Genomic DNA, 20,506 nt, shown 5'->3' with positions numbered 1-20,506 from the left:
GCCACGACTGAGAAGGCCCTCTGCCTGGTTCCCTGTAGCTTTTCGAAACAATTGCAACAATTTAAGCCGAGATATAATTGTGGCAACTGTTGTGACTGCCCAGTGGGCTATGCAGCCACAGCCTGTGGATGATGTAGCAACTTCCCCGCAGATCCACACCATACATTTTCATTTATTTTACATTTTCTTTCTATCCCAATGCAGACCCCTAAGTGACCCTATTGAAACCAGCACTGAAAACACAGCAAAACATTTCAACGCGCACCCCCCAAAAGAAAAAATGAATTCCCCCAAAGAGTCTTGGGAACTGTAGTTCTTTAAGGGCGCTAGGAATTGTAGCACTGTAGAGACAGACTACAGTTCCCAGGGGGTGAAGTCATGTGTGTTAGATGCGTTTCAAGTGCATAGTGTTAATCTCCACTCCATCCTGGCTCTGCCATCTTAGGGTTTTTTTCATCTTCAACCCAGACTTGATGGGGAGATTCCATCAAATAGAGAACTGTTCTCCTTAAAGTAGGGCACATGACCATCCCAGGTCATTGTCACTGTGGTGGCAAACCTGTGTCTAGACTGCAGGACTTCAGATTTGGGGGGGGGGGGGCACACATGGTTGAATGCAAAACCATGAAGGGATTATATCCTGTAGGTAGGTAGGTAGGTAGGTAGGTAGAGTACTTTGGCTCAGCTAACAGTGTAGACAAAATATATTCTATTAAAAAGATAAAGCATGAACAATTAAAAGTCAAAACATCAAAGAGTTTTTTAAAAGTACAGTGGTACCTTGGGTTAAGTACTTAATTTGTTCCGGAGGTCTGTACTTAACCTGAAACTGTTATTGTCCTGAAGCACCACTTTAGCTAATGGGGCCTCCTGCTGTCGCCACGCCGCCAGAGCACGATTTCTGTTCTCATCCTGAAGCAAAGTTCTTAACCTGAAGCACTATTTCTGGGTTAGCGGAGTCTGTAACCTGAAGTGTATGTAACCTGAAGCGTATGTAACCCGAAGTACTACTGTAACCATAAAAATATCAGAACTGACTGATTTGTAAAAATGTTACATGGGGAAAAAATATGAGAGAGAGACATTGCACACACTTTTGTAAATCAAGAAAATCTTTAATAAAAGAAATATCAGAACTGCCCCACACTTTAGCAGTACTAACATTTATTAAAGTGCAAGGCAACAGGAACATTTTAGCCTGATGCCTATATTCTAAAAACATTGGAACCTATGATTAATGGACTTCAATGTCTGTACACTAATGCGCAAAGCATGGGTAATAAACAAGATGAGCTTGAGCTCTTGGTACAGCAAACTAAATATGACATAATAGGCATCACTGAAACCTGGTGGGATAAGTCCCACGACTGGAATGTAATAATGGAGGGATACAATCTATTTCAGAGAAACAGACCAGACAAGAAAGGAGGAGGAGTGGCGTTATATGTCAGGGATGTGTATACCTGTGAAGAGATCCAAGATTTAGAACCTCAAAGCCAAAGTGAGAGCATTTGGGTCAAAATTAAGGGAGAGATGAATAACAGGGACATCATTGTGGGAGTTTACTATAGATCCCCAAGCCAAACGGAGGACATAGATGATGCCTTCCTGGAACAGATGGCCAAGCATGCAAAATGAAGGGAGATAGTAGTAATGGGGGACTTCAATTGCCCGGATATTTGCTGGATGTCAAACTCAGCCAAGAGCATAAGGTCAAACAGATTCCTCACTGGCCTTGCAGACAACTTCATTGTCCAGAAAGTGGGAGAAGCAACAAGAGGAACAGCCATTTTAGATCTGGTCCTAACCAATGTTGATGACCTGGTTAGTGGGGTAGAAGTGGAAGGATCATTAGGCGCGAGTGATCATGCTCTTCTGAAGTTTACTATACAGCGGAAAGGAGCAGCCAAGCATACTAGGACTCAATTTCTTGACTTTAAGAAAGCCGACTTCATAAAACTTAGGGAAGTGCTGGGTGAGATCCCATGGACAGTAATACTAAAAGGAAAGGGAGTTCATGATGGCTGGGAGTTTGTTAAGAGGGAGATAATAAAAGCACAACTTCAGGCAATACCAATGAGACGGAAACATGGAAGGTGCCTAAAGAAGCCAGGGTGGCTATCTAAAGAACTTTTAACTGAGTTAAGATTTAAAAAGGATGTGTACAAAAAATGGAAAAGGGGGGAAACCACCAAAGAGGAATTCAAACAAATAGCCAGCACGTGTAGACACAAAGTCAGAAAAGCTAAAGCACAGAATGAACTCAGGCTTGCTAGAGAGGTTAAAAGCAACAAAAAAGGCTTTTATGGGTATGTTCGTAGCAAAAGGAAGAACAAAGAAACAGTGGGGTCACTCAGAGGAGAAGATGGTGAAATACAAACAGGGGATACAGAAAGGGCTGAACTTCTCAATGCCTTCTTTGCCTCAGTCTTCTCTGATAAAGAAAACAATGCCCAACTTGAAGAATTTGGAGCAAATGATTCAGCAGAGGAAACACAGCCCAGAATAACTAAGGAGATAGTACAAGAATACTTGGCTAGTTTAGATGTATTCAGGTCTCCAGGGCCAGATGAACTGCATCCAAGAGTATTAAAAGAACTGGCAGATGTGATCTCAGAACCACTGGCAGTCATCTTTGAGAATTCCTGGAGAACAGGCGAAGTCCCAGCAGACTGGAGGAGGGCAAATGTTGTCCCTGTTTTCAAAAAGGGGAAAAGAGAGGACCCAAATAATTACCGCCCAGTCAGTCTGACATCAATACCAGGGAAGATTCTGGAGCAGATCATTAAGCAAACAGTTTGTGAGCACCTAGAAAGGAATACTGTGATCACCAATAGTCAGCATGGATTTCTGAAAAATAAGTCGTGTCAGACTAACCTGATCTCGTTTTTTGACAGAATTACAAGCCTGGTAGATGAAGGGAACGCAGTGGATGTAGCCTACCTTGATTTCAGCAAGGCATTTGACAAGGTGCCCCATGATATTCTTGTAAAGAAGCTGGTAAAATGCGGTCTTGACTATGCTACCACTCAGTGGATTTGTAACTGGCTGATTGATCAAACCCAAAGGGTGCTCATCAATGGTTCCTCTTCATCCTGGAGAAGAGTGACTAGTGGGGTGCCACAGGGTTCTGTCTTGGGCCCAGTCTTATTCAACATCTTTATCAACGACTTGGATGATGGACTCAAGGGCATCCTGATCAAATTTGCAGATGACACCAAACTGGGAGGGGTGGCTAACACCCCAGAGGACAGGATCACACTTCAAAACGACCTTGACAGATTAGAGACTGGGCCAAAACAAACAAGATGAATTTTAATAGGGAGAAATGTAAAGTATTGCACTTGGGCAAAAAAAATGAGAGGCACAAATACAAGATGGGTGACACCTGGCTTGAGAGCAGTACATGTGAAAAGGATCTAGGAGTCTTGGTTGACCACAAACTTGACATGAGCCAACAGTGTGACGCGGCAGCTAAAAAAGCCAATGCAATTCTGGGCTGCATCAATAGGAGTATAGCATCTAGATCAAGGGAAGTAATAGTGCCACTGTATTCTGCTCTGGTCAGACCTCACCTGGAGTACTGTGTCCAGTTCTGGGCACCACAGTTCAAGAAGGACACTGACAAACTGGAACGCGTCCAGAGGAGGGCAACCAAAATGGTCAAAGGCCTGGAAACGATGCCTTATGAAGAACGGCTAAGGGAGCTGGGCATGTTTAGCCTGGAGAAGAGGAGGTTAAGGGGTGATATGATAGCCATGTTCAAATATATAAAAGGATGTCACATAGAGGAGGGAGAAAGGTTGTTTTCTGCTGCTCCAGAGAAGCGGACACGGAGCAATGGATCCAAACTACAAGAAAAAAGATTCCACCTAAACATTAGGAAGAACTTTCTGACAGTAAGAGCTGTTCGACAGTGGAATTTGCTGCCAAGGTGTGTGGTGGAGTCTCCTTCTTTGGAGGTCTTTAAGCAGAGGCTTGACAACCATATGTCAGGAGTGCTCTGATGGTGTTTCCTGCTTGGCAGGGGGTTGGACTCGATGGCCCTTGTGGTCTCTTCCAACTCTAGGATTCTATGATTCTATGTCGGAGGCCGTAGACTTGGTTTCTGGCTCTGAGCCAGATGTTGCTGATCGAGGGAAGAATAAAGCTATCAATAGCTGTTGTTGTTGTTGTTGTTTAGTCGTTTAGTTGTGTCCGACTCTTCATGACCCCATGGACCAGAGCACACCAGGCACTTCTGTCTTCCACTGCCTCCCGCAGTTTGGTCAAACCCATGCTGGTAGCTTCGAGAACACTGTCCAACCATCTCGTCCTCTGTCGTCCCCTTCTCTGTGTGCCCTCCATCTTTCCCAACATCAGGGTCTTTTCCAGGGAGTCTTCTCTTCACATGAGGTGGCCAAAGTATTGGAGCCTCAGCTTCACAATCTGTCCTTCCAGTGAGCACTCAGGGCCGATTTCCTTAAGAATGGATACGTTTGATCTTCTTGCAGTCCAGACTCCTTACGGGGTCCTCGCTGCGAGATCACATTCACCCGGTGCTATACCAGCTGCACTGGCTCCCAGTGGAGTACAGTGGAGTACAGGATCAGGTTTAAGGTGCTGGTTTTAACCATTAAAGCCCTATACGGCCTAGGACCCTCGTACCTACGGGACCGCCTCTCCTGGTATGTCCCACAGAGAAACTTACGGTCTTCAAATAAAAACATCTTGAAGGTCCCAGGTCACAGAGAGGTTAGGCTGGCCTCAACTAAAGCCAGGGCTTTTTCGGCTGTGGCTCCGATCTCGTGGAACGCTCTGTCACAAGAGACTAGGGCCCTGCGGGACTTGACATCTTTCCGCAGGGCCTGCAAGACAGAGCTGTTCCACCAGGCCTTTGGCCAGGGCACAGCCTGACTCCCTCCCTCGGCAATCTTCGCGGAGCTCTGGCCCAATGGTTGCCAGTGGTTTAATTTGAATTAATTTTATAAGGAATGATTTTAGAGTGTTGTGTTGTGTTGTGTTGTACTGTTGTACTGTTTTATTGTTGTTAGCCGCCCTGAGCCCAGCTTCAGATGGGGAGGGCGGGATATAAATAAAATTTATTATTATTATTATTATTATTATTATTATTATTATTATTACTACACTGCCCTGGGATTTTTTGATAGAGGAAATAATAATAATAATAATAATAATAATAATAATAATAATAATAATTCCTTTTGTGCATGCACACAAAAGCTCATACCAAGAACTAACTTAGTTGGTCTTTTAGGTGCTACTGGAAGGAATTTTTTTATTTTGTTTTGACTATGGCAGACCAACACGGCTACCTATCTGAGACTTTAAAATGTTCTTTGTATGTTCATAAGGGACCACTATAATTGTGGGTTGCAGGCAGGAGGCCACTGAACCAGACGCAACAGCACCAGGTATATAGAACCAGAGTCAGCCCCCTTCAAAGGTACCTTCTGCTGGGTCCAAAGAGTCTATGCAGGTTAGGCTGAGAGATAGTAACAGGCCCAAGCTCACCTGGTCATCTTCACCTTTCCGCTTCTCAGTTATGAAGACAGAAGCTGATGAGCCTTTGCACCTTTTAAACTGTTTGCGCAAAAGTCAGGATTCCAGTAGTTGGAAGTGTAATCCCTGGGTTGGTTTGCTGTACCTGGGCAGAACCGTACCTGTTGAATATCCGCCTTTGCATGCAGCTGCTTAAAGGTACAAGAATGGCAAGCTTGCTCACCATTAGCATGAACAAAAGAGTAATCACAGTTTAAGATTGGCATGTTTGTTACAAAGCAGTTGTGTACTGGAATCCTCTTCAGTCAGAGGGCTGAATTTTTATCCTGGAGTGGGAAAGTGATATACATAAGGAAGTGGAACGGGGTTAAGCAGTGGGGACAAAAGACAAGAGGGGAAGCCCAGATATGTGACAATTTAGGCAAATAGATAAAGATCCTTATCTGGATCTTTGAGACTGTTGGGAGCCCTGGAGCAATTCCAAAAACAGGAACTCCTTGCTAAGGAAGTTCCCTGGATTCACTAGCCTGACCCCAACTCTTAGCAGCCCAGGAAAGCACAGCCTCTCTGCTCTCTGTCTATAGATTAAATGGCAGAATTAAAGATGCTAGCCCCTGTGACTTATTTTGGGTACAAACCCAACTCATAGCCCAACACTTCAGATACTATTGCACAAAATTGCTATTTGCGGGCTTCTTGCGGACAAATTAGAAATGCAAACTATGAGTCAGGGATGATGGGAGCTAAGAATCCAACATCTGGTGAGCTGCAAGTTCCCCATTCCTGAGGTCGTATATGCCAGTGCTATTTTTCTAGAAAAAGAGGTACCAGAACGCCTCCCTTGTTCTTTATAATGGCAGTGGAGCCCACCTGAGTTCTGGCTGAAAAAAAGCCCTGGTGACCCGGAAGCTGTACGCCAGCTCCCTCGGCCAATAAAGCAAGATGAGCACCGCAACCCCAGAGTCTGTCACGACTGGACCTAATGGTCAGGGGCCCCTTTACCTTTAAGCACCATACATTTAAAGCACCCAACTCCCCCTCCCAAAGAATCATGGGAACTGTAGTTTACCTGTGTGAGTTCCTGTGTGAGTGCCTGGAGGCGGTTGGAGGATGGATGGCGGCTAATGGATTGAGGCTGAATCCTGACAAGACAGAAGTACTGTTTTGGGGGGACAGGGGGTGGGCTGGTGTGGAGGATTCCCTGGTCCTGAATGGGGTAACTGTGCCCCTGAAGGACCAGGTGCGCAGCCTGGGAGTCATTTTGGACTCACAGCTGTCCATGGAGGCGCAGGTCAATTCTGTATCCAGGGCAGCTGTCTACCAGCTCCATCTTGTACGCAGGCTGAGACCCTACCTGCCCATGAACTGTCTCGCCAGAGTGGTGCATGCTCTAGTTATCTCCCGCTTGAACTACTGTGATGCGCTCTATGTGGGGCTACCTTTGAAGGTGACCCGGAAACTGCAACTAATCCAGAATGTGGCAGCTAGACTGGTGACTGGGGGCGGCCGCCGAGACCATATAACACCGGTCTTGAAAGACCTACATTGGCTCCCAGTACGTTTCCGAGCACAATTCAAAATGTTGGTGCTGACCTTTAAAGCCCTAAACGGCCTCGGCCCAGTATACCTGAAGGAGTGTCTCCACCCCCATCATTCTGCCCGGACACTGAGGTCCAGCGCCGAGGGCCTTCTGGCGGTTCCCTCATGGCAAGAAGCAAAGCTACAGGGAACCAAGCAGAGGGCCTTCTCGGTAGTGGCACCCGACCTGTAGAACACTCTCCCATCAGATGTCAAAGAGATAAACAACTACCTGACATTTAGAAGACATCTGAAAGCAGCCATGTTCAGGGAAGTTTTTAATGTGTGACATTTTAGTGTATTTTTGGTCTTTGTTGGAAGCCGCCCAGAGTGGCTGGGGAAACCCAGCCAGATGGGCGGAGTACAAATGATAAATTATTATTATTATTATTATTATTATTATTATTATTATTATTATTACCTGTCACAGAACTACAGTTCCCAGTGCTCTTAAGCTACAGTTCCTGGGATTATTTGGGGGAAACATCCTTTAAATGGCTGGTGCATTGACAGCAGACCTGCTACCTCACAACAGGTTCTCAGTAGACAGGTACTCTCTGTTCCCAAAGATACTGGACAAACTCTCTTTTTTGTTTCTGCTTCCTGTGCCTTCCCAAGTACCAAGCACTGTTTCACAGCCAGTGCCCCAGACCAGGCACCAGTAGCCATTCAGAAATATTAGCATTCTTTTGTGAAACCCAGGGAAGTTGATCCAGAATGCTTTAAAGACAAAACACTTTTACTTGCATCTGGAATGCTATCCCCAGGGGAAACCGCTGGGGCGCCAATGTTGTCAGCACCAGACTAGGACATTTTATTTAACCATCCCTTTGGTAGTTAAGGTCTGCCTCTTCATCTTTTAGTGGAGTCGGGTTAGGAATTGTCTTGCTTGGTTCTAATAATAATAATAATAAATTTATTATTTATACCCCGCCCATCTGGTTGGATTTCCCCAGCCATTCTGGGCGGCTTGCAACAAAAGATTAAAAATACATTAAAACATCAGTCATTAAAAACTTCCCTAAACAGGGTTAAACTGAAGACAAAAACTTCAAGAAAGAATGGGAAAAAATGATAATTTATTTAGGAGACCACTGCAAGCAGATGAAAACATTAGCAGGATTTTAATAACACTAGTAATGTAACAATATGGACAATATGGAAAAATACAAAATATGGATTACAAAATAATATTCAGCTGAAAATGTTAAAGCCACTTCCGGCCTGCCCAGGAGGTGGGGTTGCGGGCTTCACGCCCACCCCACGTGAGCGGGGGCTGGTCGCAGCCCCCGCCGAGAGCAGGGGAATCCCGGTGGGGTCTGCCCCCCCAGCCAGCCAATCAGCTGGCTGGCTGGGGGGTGTGGCGGAGGGGGCTCGCCCTCTTTTCGCCGGCTCGCCCCCACGTTTTCCCCACCCTCCCTCCCTTTAACTAGGCTTAGGTAGGTCTTTGACTTTGCTATGGACTTCGGTCTGTCGCCGCAAGGGGCATGGTAGGAATTTTTCCCAATTGGCGATTTCTGGCCTTTTGGTTTTTCGCCTACCTCGTAGCAACTCGTCACTTCTCGGCATTGGCGGTAGGCATTGGTAAGAAGGGGTTAAGAGGATGTGGGGGGGGAGGAACGCCATCACCTCCCCCCAGCGACCGAAGGGTGGTCCGTTAAAGGACTCCGGGGGGCGTGGCCCTGTCCGAAGCCTATGGAGGTGAGGGCCAAAGGCATGCCCCAGAGCGGTGACCCGGGGGAGCTCCTAGTCGAAGTGCCTCGGCAGGAGACTCCCCCGATTTAAGGTTATCCCTTCCCCGTGTCTCCAGCAAATGGGCTGGAGCTGGATAGTCTTTAGGACCAATACCTAAGCCAATGCCTCTCATTCCTGAATTCAATAAAGTTGTGGCCTAATTCGCCCAATTAACCTTAAATTATGGTGTCTTGTGTCTTTATTTACCCTGGTGGGGGGCGGGAACTCGCCATGCAACAATAAGACCCTTGAAGGGGATGGTGGGAAGTCTGGAGATTCAGAGAAATCTCTAAAGGTAGATATGTATTTGGCATTGTTATAACTTTACGCTTTACTCCATTGAGAAAGCCTGAGCACGCTTTGCAGAAGTTAAGCAACCGCTCTCAGCTTAGCAGTGGTGCCTGCCCTGCTGCCAACCTGAAATTTGTTCTTTTTTCACCCCCCCCCCCAGATAATCTTTATTGGTTTTTTAATTACATACTGCACATACACATATTGCATTACATTTTACATTCCTAGGAACTGACTTCCCTCCTTCCTTCTTCTGGCTTTTTTTATACCGTCTCTAAATTTTTCGCATTTCCCTTACCCATTTTGTATATTGTTATTCTTCCTCGACATTTGTCCATAAAATATCTGTAAACAAATAATTCCTTCTATAACATACGATTCTTGTTGTCTGTCTATTTCTACTTCCATTTCCATCTACTATTTATTACATTGGTCACATTGTATATTTTACTTCTTCTTATTGTTATTATTGTCCAGTAAAATTCTTTGTAGTTCCCATTATGAGGTTTGTTTCAATTCTACTGGTTTCACTATTTCACCTTATCTTATAATTATGTATGACATAATTTCTTTTTTTAAAAAAATAATATTTATTCCAATTTTGAAAATTACAAAAAGACAAACAATCCAAGAAAAAGAAGAAAGAGAAAAAAGAAAAAGAAAAAACACACAAATCCAACCTTTACATAACTTTCTTTCCTTTGCTTATTTCCTTGACCTCCTCACACCTCCCTTTTTTGTATTCTAGTTCAATTAGATATTTCAGCAAATCCTTTCCATCCTTGTTATTATCCTAAAAAAAAAATTTATCTTGATATACTATATTTTTACATTCTCCTCTTTCACTAATTACCAATCCATTTTTACTTAATCCTTTATATCATTTCTGCTAAGACCACAAAACTTCATTCCAACATCCTTCTAACATTCCTTAATTTTACAGTATTTCTGTAAATAAACTTTAAATTTCTTCCAATCTTCTTCCACCAACTCTTCTCCCTGGTCTCGGATTCTGCCAGTCATTTCCGCCAGTTCCATATAGTCCATCACCTTCATCTGCCATTGTTCCCGGGTGGGTAGATCTTGTGTAATTATGTATGACATAATTTCCCCCCATTCTTTTTGAAATGTTTCATCGCCCTGTTGTGGAATTTTCCCCGGTCAACCTGCATTCTGTGCATCGCGGGCAGGCAGGCATTCAACCGGTGCAGCTTCTCCTGCGCAAAATTAAGATACGGCGGGGAAGGTGGACGCGGGCCGGATGAGTCATCCGATGGCCCTCCCCCCGCTGCATCCTCCCGCCCCCCCCGCCGGTGCTTCTGGGGGGCGGCGATTTTAAGAGGAGGAGGCGCTGGGCTGAGAGGGGTTAAATGCACCGAGCTCTTCTTTCTAGATAGGCGCGGCCGGCTGCAGAAAAGGAGCCGGGAGGAGGTCGGCTGCTTCCCCCAGCCGGGTCTCTCCTTCCAGGAGGTGCATTTCCATCACCACCCGCTCTCTACCTCTTTGCATTTATTTTTGCAAAAAGAAAGAAAAGAAAAGAAAAGAAGGGGGTGGGGGAGAGCCGCGCCCACCCTCAGGACTAGCGCCATGCAAAGCCTTCCTGGATCAGGTGAGTGCAAACCGAGAGAGGGCTGGCCTGGGACGAAGCATCCTTGGCTGGAAAGATGAAGGCAGAGGCGTCTCCCGCCTCCGAAATAAAGGATTCTCACCTGTGGCAGGTCAGAGAGACAAGCGGGCGGCTTATTCCCAGCAAGATATCACAGCTTGTTTAGTGGGGAGAAGGGAAATGCTACCAGCAACTGAGGATATTGGGGACGAGCAGGGTACAGTACTATTTGGCTTTTATAGTGCCTTGGTTTCCCCAGGGAATTCCAAATGAAGGAAATACAGTAGTACTTTGGGTTACATACGCTTCAGGTTACATACGCTTCAGGTTACAGACTCCGCTAACCCAGAAATAGTACCTTGGGTTAAGAACTTTGCTTCAGGATGAGAACAGAAATTGTGCTCCGGCGGCACAGCCACAGCAGGAGGCCCCATTAGCTAAAGTGGTGCTTCAGGTTAAGAACAGTTTCAGGTTAAGAACAGACCTCCGGAACGAATTAAGTACTTAACCAGAGGTACCACTGTATGGGATACCCGGAGGAGAGAGAGCCCTGCTGGATATGTTCCCCTCTCACCCCAGTATCCTGTTTCTAATAAGACAGGCTTGTCGTCCAGGGAGGGCTCATAGGAGCCACCTCCTGGGGGCTGTGGGAGCTTCAGCCCCCACAATAAAATATTTGAGGGTGTTCCCCTCCAAAGTTGATGGATTGCCATTCAAATCTTGTGTGTGTACCTCATCATGCAGTCGATTATGCGAGTCGGGGCTTACCTGCACACCTCTCCCCCAATATTTTATCCAAGTTGGCACCCCTGGGAAGACTGGTGTGATTCTCACTCCTGGTTGCACCTGGGTTCGAATTCTGTGCAAGCCCACAAGAAGCAGAATGTCTCCCTCTATGCATTGCAAAAGCTCCCTGGTATTCCCAGGTAGGGCTGGGGAAAGACCTCAGTTTAAAACCCCTGGAGAGAGGCTGCCAGTTGGTGTAGGCAGTACTGAGCTAAGTAGGCCACTGGGTCTGACTCAGTATTAGGCAGCTTGCAATGTTCTTCTCCCATGACTTGCTCTCCACTCTAGCATGGAGAAATCACAGCTGCACTGCCTTGAGCTCTTGAGGTTTTGCTTAGCTATTGCAGCTGCTTTTGATTTGATGGGCAACTTCCCAAAGGGTGAAGAAGAATTAGGCTTCTTCTTTAAGGCCTGCCACTGCTACTCCTTGTGAAAGTGAACCCCGTAAATCAGTGGTTCTCAAACTTTTTTCTCTGGGCTACACTTTCAGAATAAAAATGTGCTCACTATTTTGTTTTATTGATAATAAATACATGGGGGTGGGGTGGGACTCCTAGCAGAGATTGATTTATAGAAGTATCACTTGATGCTCTTGCTCTTGTTTTGAAAATATTTCTATCTGTATTCTGCAAATAATAAGCATTATTTTGATACCGTATTTATCACACCGAAATGTTTAGATGTTTATTTGATTGTCCTTGATTCTTCCCACTACATTTCCTGCCACACCCTTTGAAAACCACTGTCAGCAAAAATAATATGTTTATAAAAAGCGAAAAAAACTCCCAAGAATGATCAGTGAGCTTTTGAATCTGCCAGGTTGACTGTTAAGCGAATGAACGAATGAATGAATGAATGAATGACTATGAAAAGGGATGGCTAGGCTCTGCCTCTGCTGCCAGAGGCAATATGCCTTGGGAACCACGGGTGGGGTGACTTGGGTCTTGCCTGCAGGGCTCCCACTGAGGAATCTGGTCGGCCACTGTGAGGAAGTATGCTGTAGTAGAAGGGCCATTGGCACGATCCAGCAGGACTCTGCTTATGTTCTAGAGCAGGGTTTTCCAAACTTGGGTCTCCAGCTCTTGCTGGACTACAACTCCCATCATCTCTAGCTAGCAGGATCAGTGGTCAGGGATGGTGGGAATTGTAGTCCAAAAACAGATGGAGACCCAAGTTTGGGAAATGCTGTTCTAGAGGCAGCCTGCTTCTGAATACCAGCCACTGGGGAGCTTCAGCAGCTGTTGCCTTCCTGTTAGCTTGAGGGCCACTGGTGGAACCAGGATGTTGTCTGAGACGGGCCTTTGGTCGAACCCAGCAGAGCTTCTCTTCTTAAGTTCCCTGAATGAGGAGCTCCCATCATCCACCATGCATTATTATTATTATTTGACTTGAACTGATTTTATAATGAAATGATTTTAGAATGTTGTATCATTTTACTGTTGTTAGCCGCTCTGAGCCCGGCTTCGGCTGGGGAGGGCAGGATATAAATAAAAATTTAATATTATTATTATTATGACTCCACACTTTTCAATGCTGATTTTGTTTGCAGCACAAGGAACGAAGATGGAGGAGCAGGACTCAGCGCAACCTGGGGAGAAGCCAGAGGAAGGTGGGCCGACCCCTCACAATATCCAGATCAGAACGGTCCGGGAATTCTGGACAGGGGTGCCTCCGGGAGCGATGGGGGAACCACTGTGGCAGGAACTCTTGAAGATGATGCAGTCTCCTAATTTTGGGCTGAGAAACCCCCACCTGATGGAGGAACGTTCCTTGTGGAACGACACTGCTGCTTTCCACCCCTCTTTCAAGGGGGCAGCTGATGCTGGCCAGTGGCCTAGAGGAGAGCAGGCCCCAGATCCAGGGGGAGGCTTCCCCGAGGCCTACATGAGCCCAGAAGCCTCCGGGAAAGTGAAGGAAGAGATTCCAGACGAAGAAGACTTGGAGGCACGATGCCGGCACTTCCGGGAGTTCCGCTACAGGGAAGCAGAGACCCCCCAAGAAAATGGCCGGCAGCTCCTGGAGGTTTGCTGCCAGTGGCTGAGGCCCGAGAGACACACCAAGGAGCAGATGTTGGAGCTGGTGATCTTGGAGCAGTTCCTTGCCGGCTTGCCCCAAGGGATGCAGCGCTGGGTGCAGGAACGCAGCCCCGAGAATATGTCTCAAGCAATGGCACTGGCCGAAGGCTTCCCTCTCCTCTCTGAAGAGTGGGAGCAAAAGGTGAGGCAGTTTCAGCGGTGTGGCTGGTGCCCCTTTGGGACTGATAGGGCAGAAGGCAGGGAGCCCGACAGTAGGTGGCGCCACTTTCCAATGAAAGCCAGAGCCAACGAGTTGTGGGTTTGTCCCCCATCCTCTTTTTCCTCAGCAGGCACATATATTGGCCTGGTTCTCACCGGATGCTAAAAGAAACTGTGCCTTAGTGCGAACAAACAAGATCACATCCACGCCATACATTTAAATGCATATGTAGCACTCACCCCAAGAATCATGGGAACTAGGTTCCAAGTAACACAAAGGCGTTTACATTCCTCTGCACTTTATTACTGCAGTACATTAAGAAAAGGCTCAGTTTCTCAAAGAAGGCATTATCTTGTCTATCCTCTGGGAAAACTATCTATGAGAAAATGGATAAGAAGGTTGGCGGTTCGAATCCCCACGACGGGGTGAGCTCCTGTTGCTCGGTCCCTGCTCCTGCCAACCTAGCAGTTCGAAAGCACGTCAAAGTGCAAGTAGATAAATAGGTACTGCTCAGGCGGGAAGGTAAAATGGCGTTTCCGTGTGCTGCTCTGGTTCGCCAAAAGCGGCTTAGTCATGCTGGCCACATGACCCGGAAGCTGCACACCGGCTCCCTCGGCCAATAAAGCGAGATGAGTGCCACAACCCCAGAGTTGGTCACGACTGGACCTAATGGTCAGGGATCCCTTTACCTTAATGTATGCTTAGCTTACCTATATGGTGAGAACCAGAGGGGGCAGAGTTCCAGTAGTGTCCAAACTTTTTTCAAAGAGGGCCAGATTTGATGAAGTGAAGGGCCGTGGGGGCTGACCAAAGTTGTTGACCTTTTGGTAGACAGACAATCATTGAGAAGCGGAGCCTTTTTATAACATACTGCAAGAATAAAGGGCAGGAGAATGTAAACCTGTTTGTGTTACTTGGTACTTCGTGATATTAATTCATTGCATGTGATTTTGGTATGGAATTCTGTTCCTATATGTTTGGCTCTATATATCCCCTTTACTCCACATCTATTTCATTTTATTAAGCATCTGTTATTAGATTTTGTTGTGTTTTATTATAAATGAATATAAACGGGGGGGGGGGGGATTTATGGGAACTGTAGTTTACCCCTCACAGAGCAGCAATTCCCAGGGCCCTTAACAAACTACCTTTCCCAGGATTCTTGGGGTGTGCTACAAATGTATTTGGGGAAGAAGAGGGGAAATGTTAATCTATAAGCACAACTTTTTGGCAATGGATTAAATTTTGTCAAACTTCTATCTTAAAACTGTTAAAAACTTCAGTGTGTCTTAATTACCTACAAACATTTACTATATTCAATAAACGGCTTGCAGTTTGTTGAAAGTTTATCTTGTCTTTGTCTTGCCCCCTCCTTTAAATCTGACATTATGTCTCAACCTGGCCATTGAGACAAGACTCCAACATTCTTTAAAGTTGCAGTTCACACAGAATGATGCTGCAGAGCAGCCAATTTCCTGCGTCTTCTCGGTGGGGGTGGAGCCAGACTTGAAGACCTTTGAACTCTAGACATTATTATATCTGTAGCATTGACTGGGGGTTCCCCACAGCATCCCTTCAAAACTCCCTAACCTGCCTGCTTCTTTTTCAGCCCCCAGGACCATTAAAGGAGGACTCTGTTGATTTCCCCTTATCGGAGCAGAACCCGTCAGACCTTCATCAGAACCTCCAAGTGGAGGCCAAGCAAGAAGAGACGGGAGCAGCCTGCTTGCTGGGTGAGCATTCTTGCAGGGATGGCAGCTGGGACCTGGGTTCTGCAGCACATGTCCCTGTCTGCTTCGTGTCACTCAGACCAATATCCGAGGCCTTGCTCTGTGCTAAACTACAGTGGTACCTCTGGTTACGTACTTAATTCGTTCCGGAGGTCCGTTCTTAACTGGAAACTGTTCTTAACCTGAAGCACCACTTTAGCTAATGGGGCCTCCCGCTGCTGATGCGCTGCCGCTGCGTGATTTCTGTTCTCATCCTGAAGCAAAGTTCTTAACCCAAGGTACTGTTTCTGGGTTAGCGGAGTCTGTAACCTGAAGCGTATGTAACCCGAGGTACCACTGTACAGCAGTCATAACATCTTGTAGGGATGCTCATCAGCTTTAAAAAGGTGATTAGGCAAATTCAGGGAGGATACGGCTATCAATGGCTATGGTGGATGCTGACTGTTTTTGCAAAAAGACAAAAAAAACCCACAAAACTCTGTCCCCAGTTTGTACACGCAGAAATCACAGACTTGTGGAAATGAAAATCAAAGCACCCTTGATGATAGCACACACATCCCAGCACTGGGAAGCTAACACCTGGAATGTTAGCGCCAAGATGTTCCTGTTCTCATCAACACTTGTTTTATTTAAGGGTCTTCCATATATTTAGCCTTTGATGTCATTGTAACACGTTTTTTTGGGGGGGTTGCATTTCTGATCTCCCTGCTTAAAATTCCATGATACACAAAGCACACACTTCCAACTGTGTGGAACTTTTACGTAAATTTCAACATCACAATTCACGAGATTATTCAAAATGATTTGCGTGCTGAAGCGTTTTCTTATTTGATAAAGTTCATCAAAGACTGCTGCATCGCTTATTCTTGCAATTTAAAATAAATTTAGCAGTTTCAAGTTGTGTGCTTTTCATTTTTTCTGCAAGACATCTGGCTTTTAAAATTGACACTAGCAGGTCTTGGGGGGAAGTAGTTAACCTTGCCTAGGGCACAAAGTAGCCTACTACTGGTACAGACTAGACCCCATGATTTTTGGGGGGTGTACTTAGGGGTCTCTGGCAGCACTGACTACTGCTGGCAGCCCTGTTGCCTGGCCAGCCCTGTAGTTTCCTGCTTCCCTTCCCAGCAGACCTCTACTATTTCCTCCCATTTCCTACAGCAAGGCAGGAGAGGGAGGAGGCAGAGGCAGTTGATTTTAAACGGCTGAAATATGTTTTTAGCTTATATTTAATTGTACTGCTTTATCAATTTGGTACTTGCTGCCCTGGGAGCCTTTGCGGGGGAAATGTGGGCTAGAAACAAATTTTCCACCGGCAGAGTGACGACACCGTTGGACACGATTCATAAGAGCAATAGACAATCCATAGAAGCAACTGTCGTTTCCCTCAGGGTGGATCATGTTTGACTGAAACCAAGATCCTCTTTCTGTTCCAGCAGGTGACCAGCAGGTGAAGGAAGATGAGGTGGAGACATTACAGCTGGCAAAAGGACCCGAGCAATGTGAACTCAACGGGGTATTGCTGGATGGAGCAACCGGGATTATTTCTCAGGGACCAAACACACAAGAAACATTTGGAAACCAGCCGGTTCGAGAAAGCCCTTGTGGCGGCAGAGGTTCCCCTGAAGCTACGTCCTGTGAGAGAGAAACAGAGGGACCCGACCGCGGAGAAGGACGCAGCCAGAGCTCTGACCTCCCACAGAGGCGGCTGGCCCGCAGGCGAAAGAAAACGCACGTGTGCTCTGAATGCGGGAAAGCCTTTGACCGGCTCTCTGTCCTGGCAAACCACCTGACCATCCACACAGGAGAGAAGCCCTACCAGTGTGTGGACTGCGGCAAGGGCTTTGGCTATAAAGCGCTCCTTGTGAGGCACAGCCGGAGCCACGAAGGGCAGAAGCCGTACAAATGCTTGGCGTGCGGGAAGACGTTCAGCACCAGCACCATCCTTTCCGATCATGAGAGAATCCACACGGGAGAGAGGCCCTTCACCTGCGCCGACTGCGGGAAGTGCTTCATCAAGAGGGGCCACCTGATGAGGCACCAGCTGACCCACACGGGGGAGAAGCGCTACAAGTGCTCCGAGTGCGACAAGAGCTTTGGCGACAAGAGCCTCCTGACCACCCACAAGAGGAGCCACACGGGGGAGAAGCCGTACACGTGCGCCGAGTGCGGGAAGAGCTTCAGCCAAGGATCGCACCTTGTCACTCACAAGAGAATCCACACCGGAGAGAAGCCGCACCAGTGCTCGCACTGCGGGAACAGCTTCAGCCGGCGCTACGACCTCCTCATCCACGAGAGGACGCACACGGGCGAGAAGCCCTACCCGTGCCCTGAGTGCGGGAAGAGCTTCCGTCAGAGCTCACAGCTGTTCGTCCACGGGAGGATCCACATGGGAGGGAAGCCCTACCGATGCGCCGAATGCGGCAAGAGCTTCCGCTGGGAGAGCAGCATCAAGATGCACATGAAGAACCACGCCGGCGACCGGCCGTACGCCTGCTCTGAGTGTGGCAAGCGGTACGGCAAGTCCTCGCACCTGATCCGCCACAAGGCGACGCACACTGGCGAGAAGCCCTTCCAGTGTTCGCAGTGCGAGAAGAGCTTCACCCAGAGGTCCGTTCTTTACCTCCACGAACGGACGCACACGGGAGAGAGGCCCTTCCAGTGCTTGGAGTGCGGGAAGTGCTTCCGCTGGGAGAGCAACTACCAGATGCACGCCAAGAACCACACCCGGAAGAAGCCGTTTGAGTGCGCGGACTGCGGCGAGAGCTACGACAAGGAGTCTCAGCTCATCAAGCACCGCAGGACCCACACAGGGGAGAAGCCTTTCAAGTGCAAGGAGTGCGGCCTGTGCTTCGACTGCATCTCCGCGCTGACGGGGCACCGCAAGGTCCACCGGAGCGAGAGGCCCTTCAAGTGCGCCGAGTGCGGCAGGAGCTACAACGAAGAGCCCGAGCTCCTCAAGCATCAGAGGGCCCACACGGCGGAGAAGCCGCACAAGTGCCCCGATTGTGACAAGAGTTTTGACTCTAGCTCTGCCCTGAGGGTGCACCGGCGCATGCACACCGGGGAGAAGCCCTACAAGTGCTCAGGCTGCGGGAAGAACTTCAGCCAGAGTTCAAACCTCCGGACGCACATGAGAATCCACACAGGAGAGAACGTGTGAGAGGCAGGCCTCCCAAGGATGTGGGGGGGGGGAACATGGTGGCCGCTCAAGTCCAGGAAGCTCTAGGGGGCCAAAGGTTCCCCATCTCTGATTTTGCAGGTGTTTTTGCCTGGGTGGGTAATGTTAGGGATTGAGCTACATGATGTGGGTAGAACATGGAGAGGTGGGTTTAGAAGAGACATCGACATTTTTCATTCTTTCCTTTCTTTTTTATAAAAAAACAATAAATGTTTTAATTCCAAGTGTCTGTGTGCGGTTTTGTTTTATGTTCCTTTCTTATGATGGTGAGGCTTGGTGTTGGGGGGGGGCTAGCTCTCTTAATAATAATAACATTTTATTTATATCCCGCCCTTCCCAGCTGAAGCTAACAACAATAAATGCAGTGCCAAAGGTATTGGATTCAAATCCTGCACAAGTTGTTTTGTTTTGTTTCCAACTAAGTTCTACTCATGACCATGGCCATCAAGTTTGATGGGTTAACAACAACAACATATTATTATTACAGTGGTATCTCGGTTTCCGAACGTCTCCATTGTCGAACGTTTCGGTTTTCAAACGCCGTAAACCCGGAAGTAAATGCTTTGGTTTTCGAACACGCCTCGCAAGTCAAACATGCCACATTGCTTCCGTGTTGAGTTTTCCGTAGAGGCTTCTGTATTGAGTTTTTTGTTTTCAAATGTTTCGGAGCTCAAACGGTCTTCTGGAATGGATTACGTTCAGAAACCAAGGTACCACTGTATATGCCAGCCATCTGACTGGGTTGTCCCAGCCACTCTGAGCAGCGTCCCACAAATTATAAAACCACAGTAAAACTTCAACCATTAAAAACATCCCTCAACAGAGTTGCCTTCAGATGTCTTCTAAAAGTCAGATAGCTGTTTATCTCCTTGACATCTGATGGGAGGACATTCCACAGGGTGGGTGCCACTACGGAAAAGGCCCTCTGCCTGGTTCCTTGTAACCTCACTTCTTACAGTGAGGGAATCTGCAGAAGCCGCTCGGAGCTGGATCTCTACATCCAGGCTGAACGATGGGGGTGGAGACGCTTCTTCAGGTAAGCTGATCAGGACTAGGACTGGAGACCATGGGTTCTTAACCTGAAGTCCACAGATTGGCTTCACATGGTCTGTAAACTGGGAGAGAGGTAAAAGGAAAGATGTACATAAAATGTTTTTATGTGCATTTTTCTGGTGACGGGGTCCACAACTTTCATCCAAATCTCAAAGGAATCCATGACCCAAAAAAGGTTAAGAACCGCTGCCAGAAAAAAAAAATTAAAAAGAAGATAAGTGTACTAAACAGAATGGATGGGTTTTTTAAATGCACTGACTTGTTCCAGATGGCTACAATGGGTTTCCAAATGGTTACTGGATTTCATACGCTCCAGAGGGTTGCTCAAAATGACTTAAATGGTTCTCCCACTCCTTAGTTAATCCCAACAACAACCCTGTGAGGTAGGTTGGGCGTGAGCTTCATGGCCATGTGGAGAATTTAACCCTGGTCTCTCAGGTCGTAGTCTTGACACTGCTACTATACCACCCACCGTATTGAATTTCTGCCTGCAGTGCAAGTGCTTTCTTTTATCTCCCCACCTTCCTCAAAAACCCTCTGGGTGCTATGTGTGGTTCTCAGCTCCCCTGCCCTTTTTTAGCCTTCACAAGGCTGCTGTGAAGCAGGCTAGGGGCTGCTAGGCGGAGGGAGAGATTATTGTTAGACCAGTATCATCTGGTCAGCTTTAGTGTTATGGAGGGGGATGTCTTTCAGCCTGGTACAAGCCACCACACAGAGATTGCAGTATCTCGGCTGGCATGCATGCAGTGGACTCGGTCAAAGGGCTGCCACATGGAAGATGGAGCAAGCTTGTTTTCTCCTTACTCCAGAGGG

General features: G+C 47.1%; 1 protein-coding gene across 2 annotated transcripts; it reads left to right on the top strand.

Moving 5' to 3' along the window:
* Positions 1-10,464: 10,464 nt before the first annotated feature.
* LOC307206843 (uncharacterized protein) lies at positions 10,465-18,916 on the top strand. Of its 2 annotated transcripts, none has more exons than XM_079960274.1 (4): positions 10,465-10,714; positions 13,047-13,714; positions 15,342-15,465; positions 16,896-18,916. In XM_079960274.1, exons 1-4 carry the CDS (start codon positions 10,693-10,695, stop codon positions 18,620-18,622), a joined length of 2,541 nt encoding a protein of 846 aa, XP_079816400.1. In that variant the 5' UTR covers positions 10,465-10,692; the 3' UTR covers positions 18,623-18,916. The 2 variants fall into 2 exon arrangements, with proteins under 2 accessions (XP_079816400.1, XP_079816399.1); XM_079960273.1 differs by having other exon boundaries at positions 10,473-10,714; positions 16,899-18,916.
* The last annotated feature ends 1,590 nt before the right edge of the window (positions 18,917-20,506 follow it).

This window comes from Podarcis cretensis, assembly GCF_951804945.1.
Source record: "Podarcis cretensis genome assembly, chromosome: 2".
Classification (NCBI taxonomy): domain Eukaryota; kingdom Metazoa; phylum Chordata; class Lepidosauria; order Squamata; family Lacertidae; genus Podarcis; species Podarcis cretensis.
The sequence above is the reverse complement of the archived record's forward strand: the minus strand, read 5'-3'. Positions and strand labels throughout refer to the sequence as shown.

Excerpts from the sequence above, each read along its gene's own strand:
- LOC307206843 (XM_079960274.1), top strand. The coding sequence starts at position 10,693 with ATGCAAAGCCTTCCTGGATCAG. Across the intron at positions 13,715-15,341 it reads CTGAAGAGTGGGAGCAAAAG|CCCCCAGGACCATTAAAGGA; the intron begins GTGAGGCAGTTT and ends CTTCTTTTTCAG. Across the intron at positions 15,466-16,895 it reads GGGAGCAGCCTGCTTGCTGG|CAGGTGACCAGCAGGTGAAG; the intron begins GTGAGCATTCTT and ends TTTCTGTTCCAG.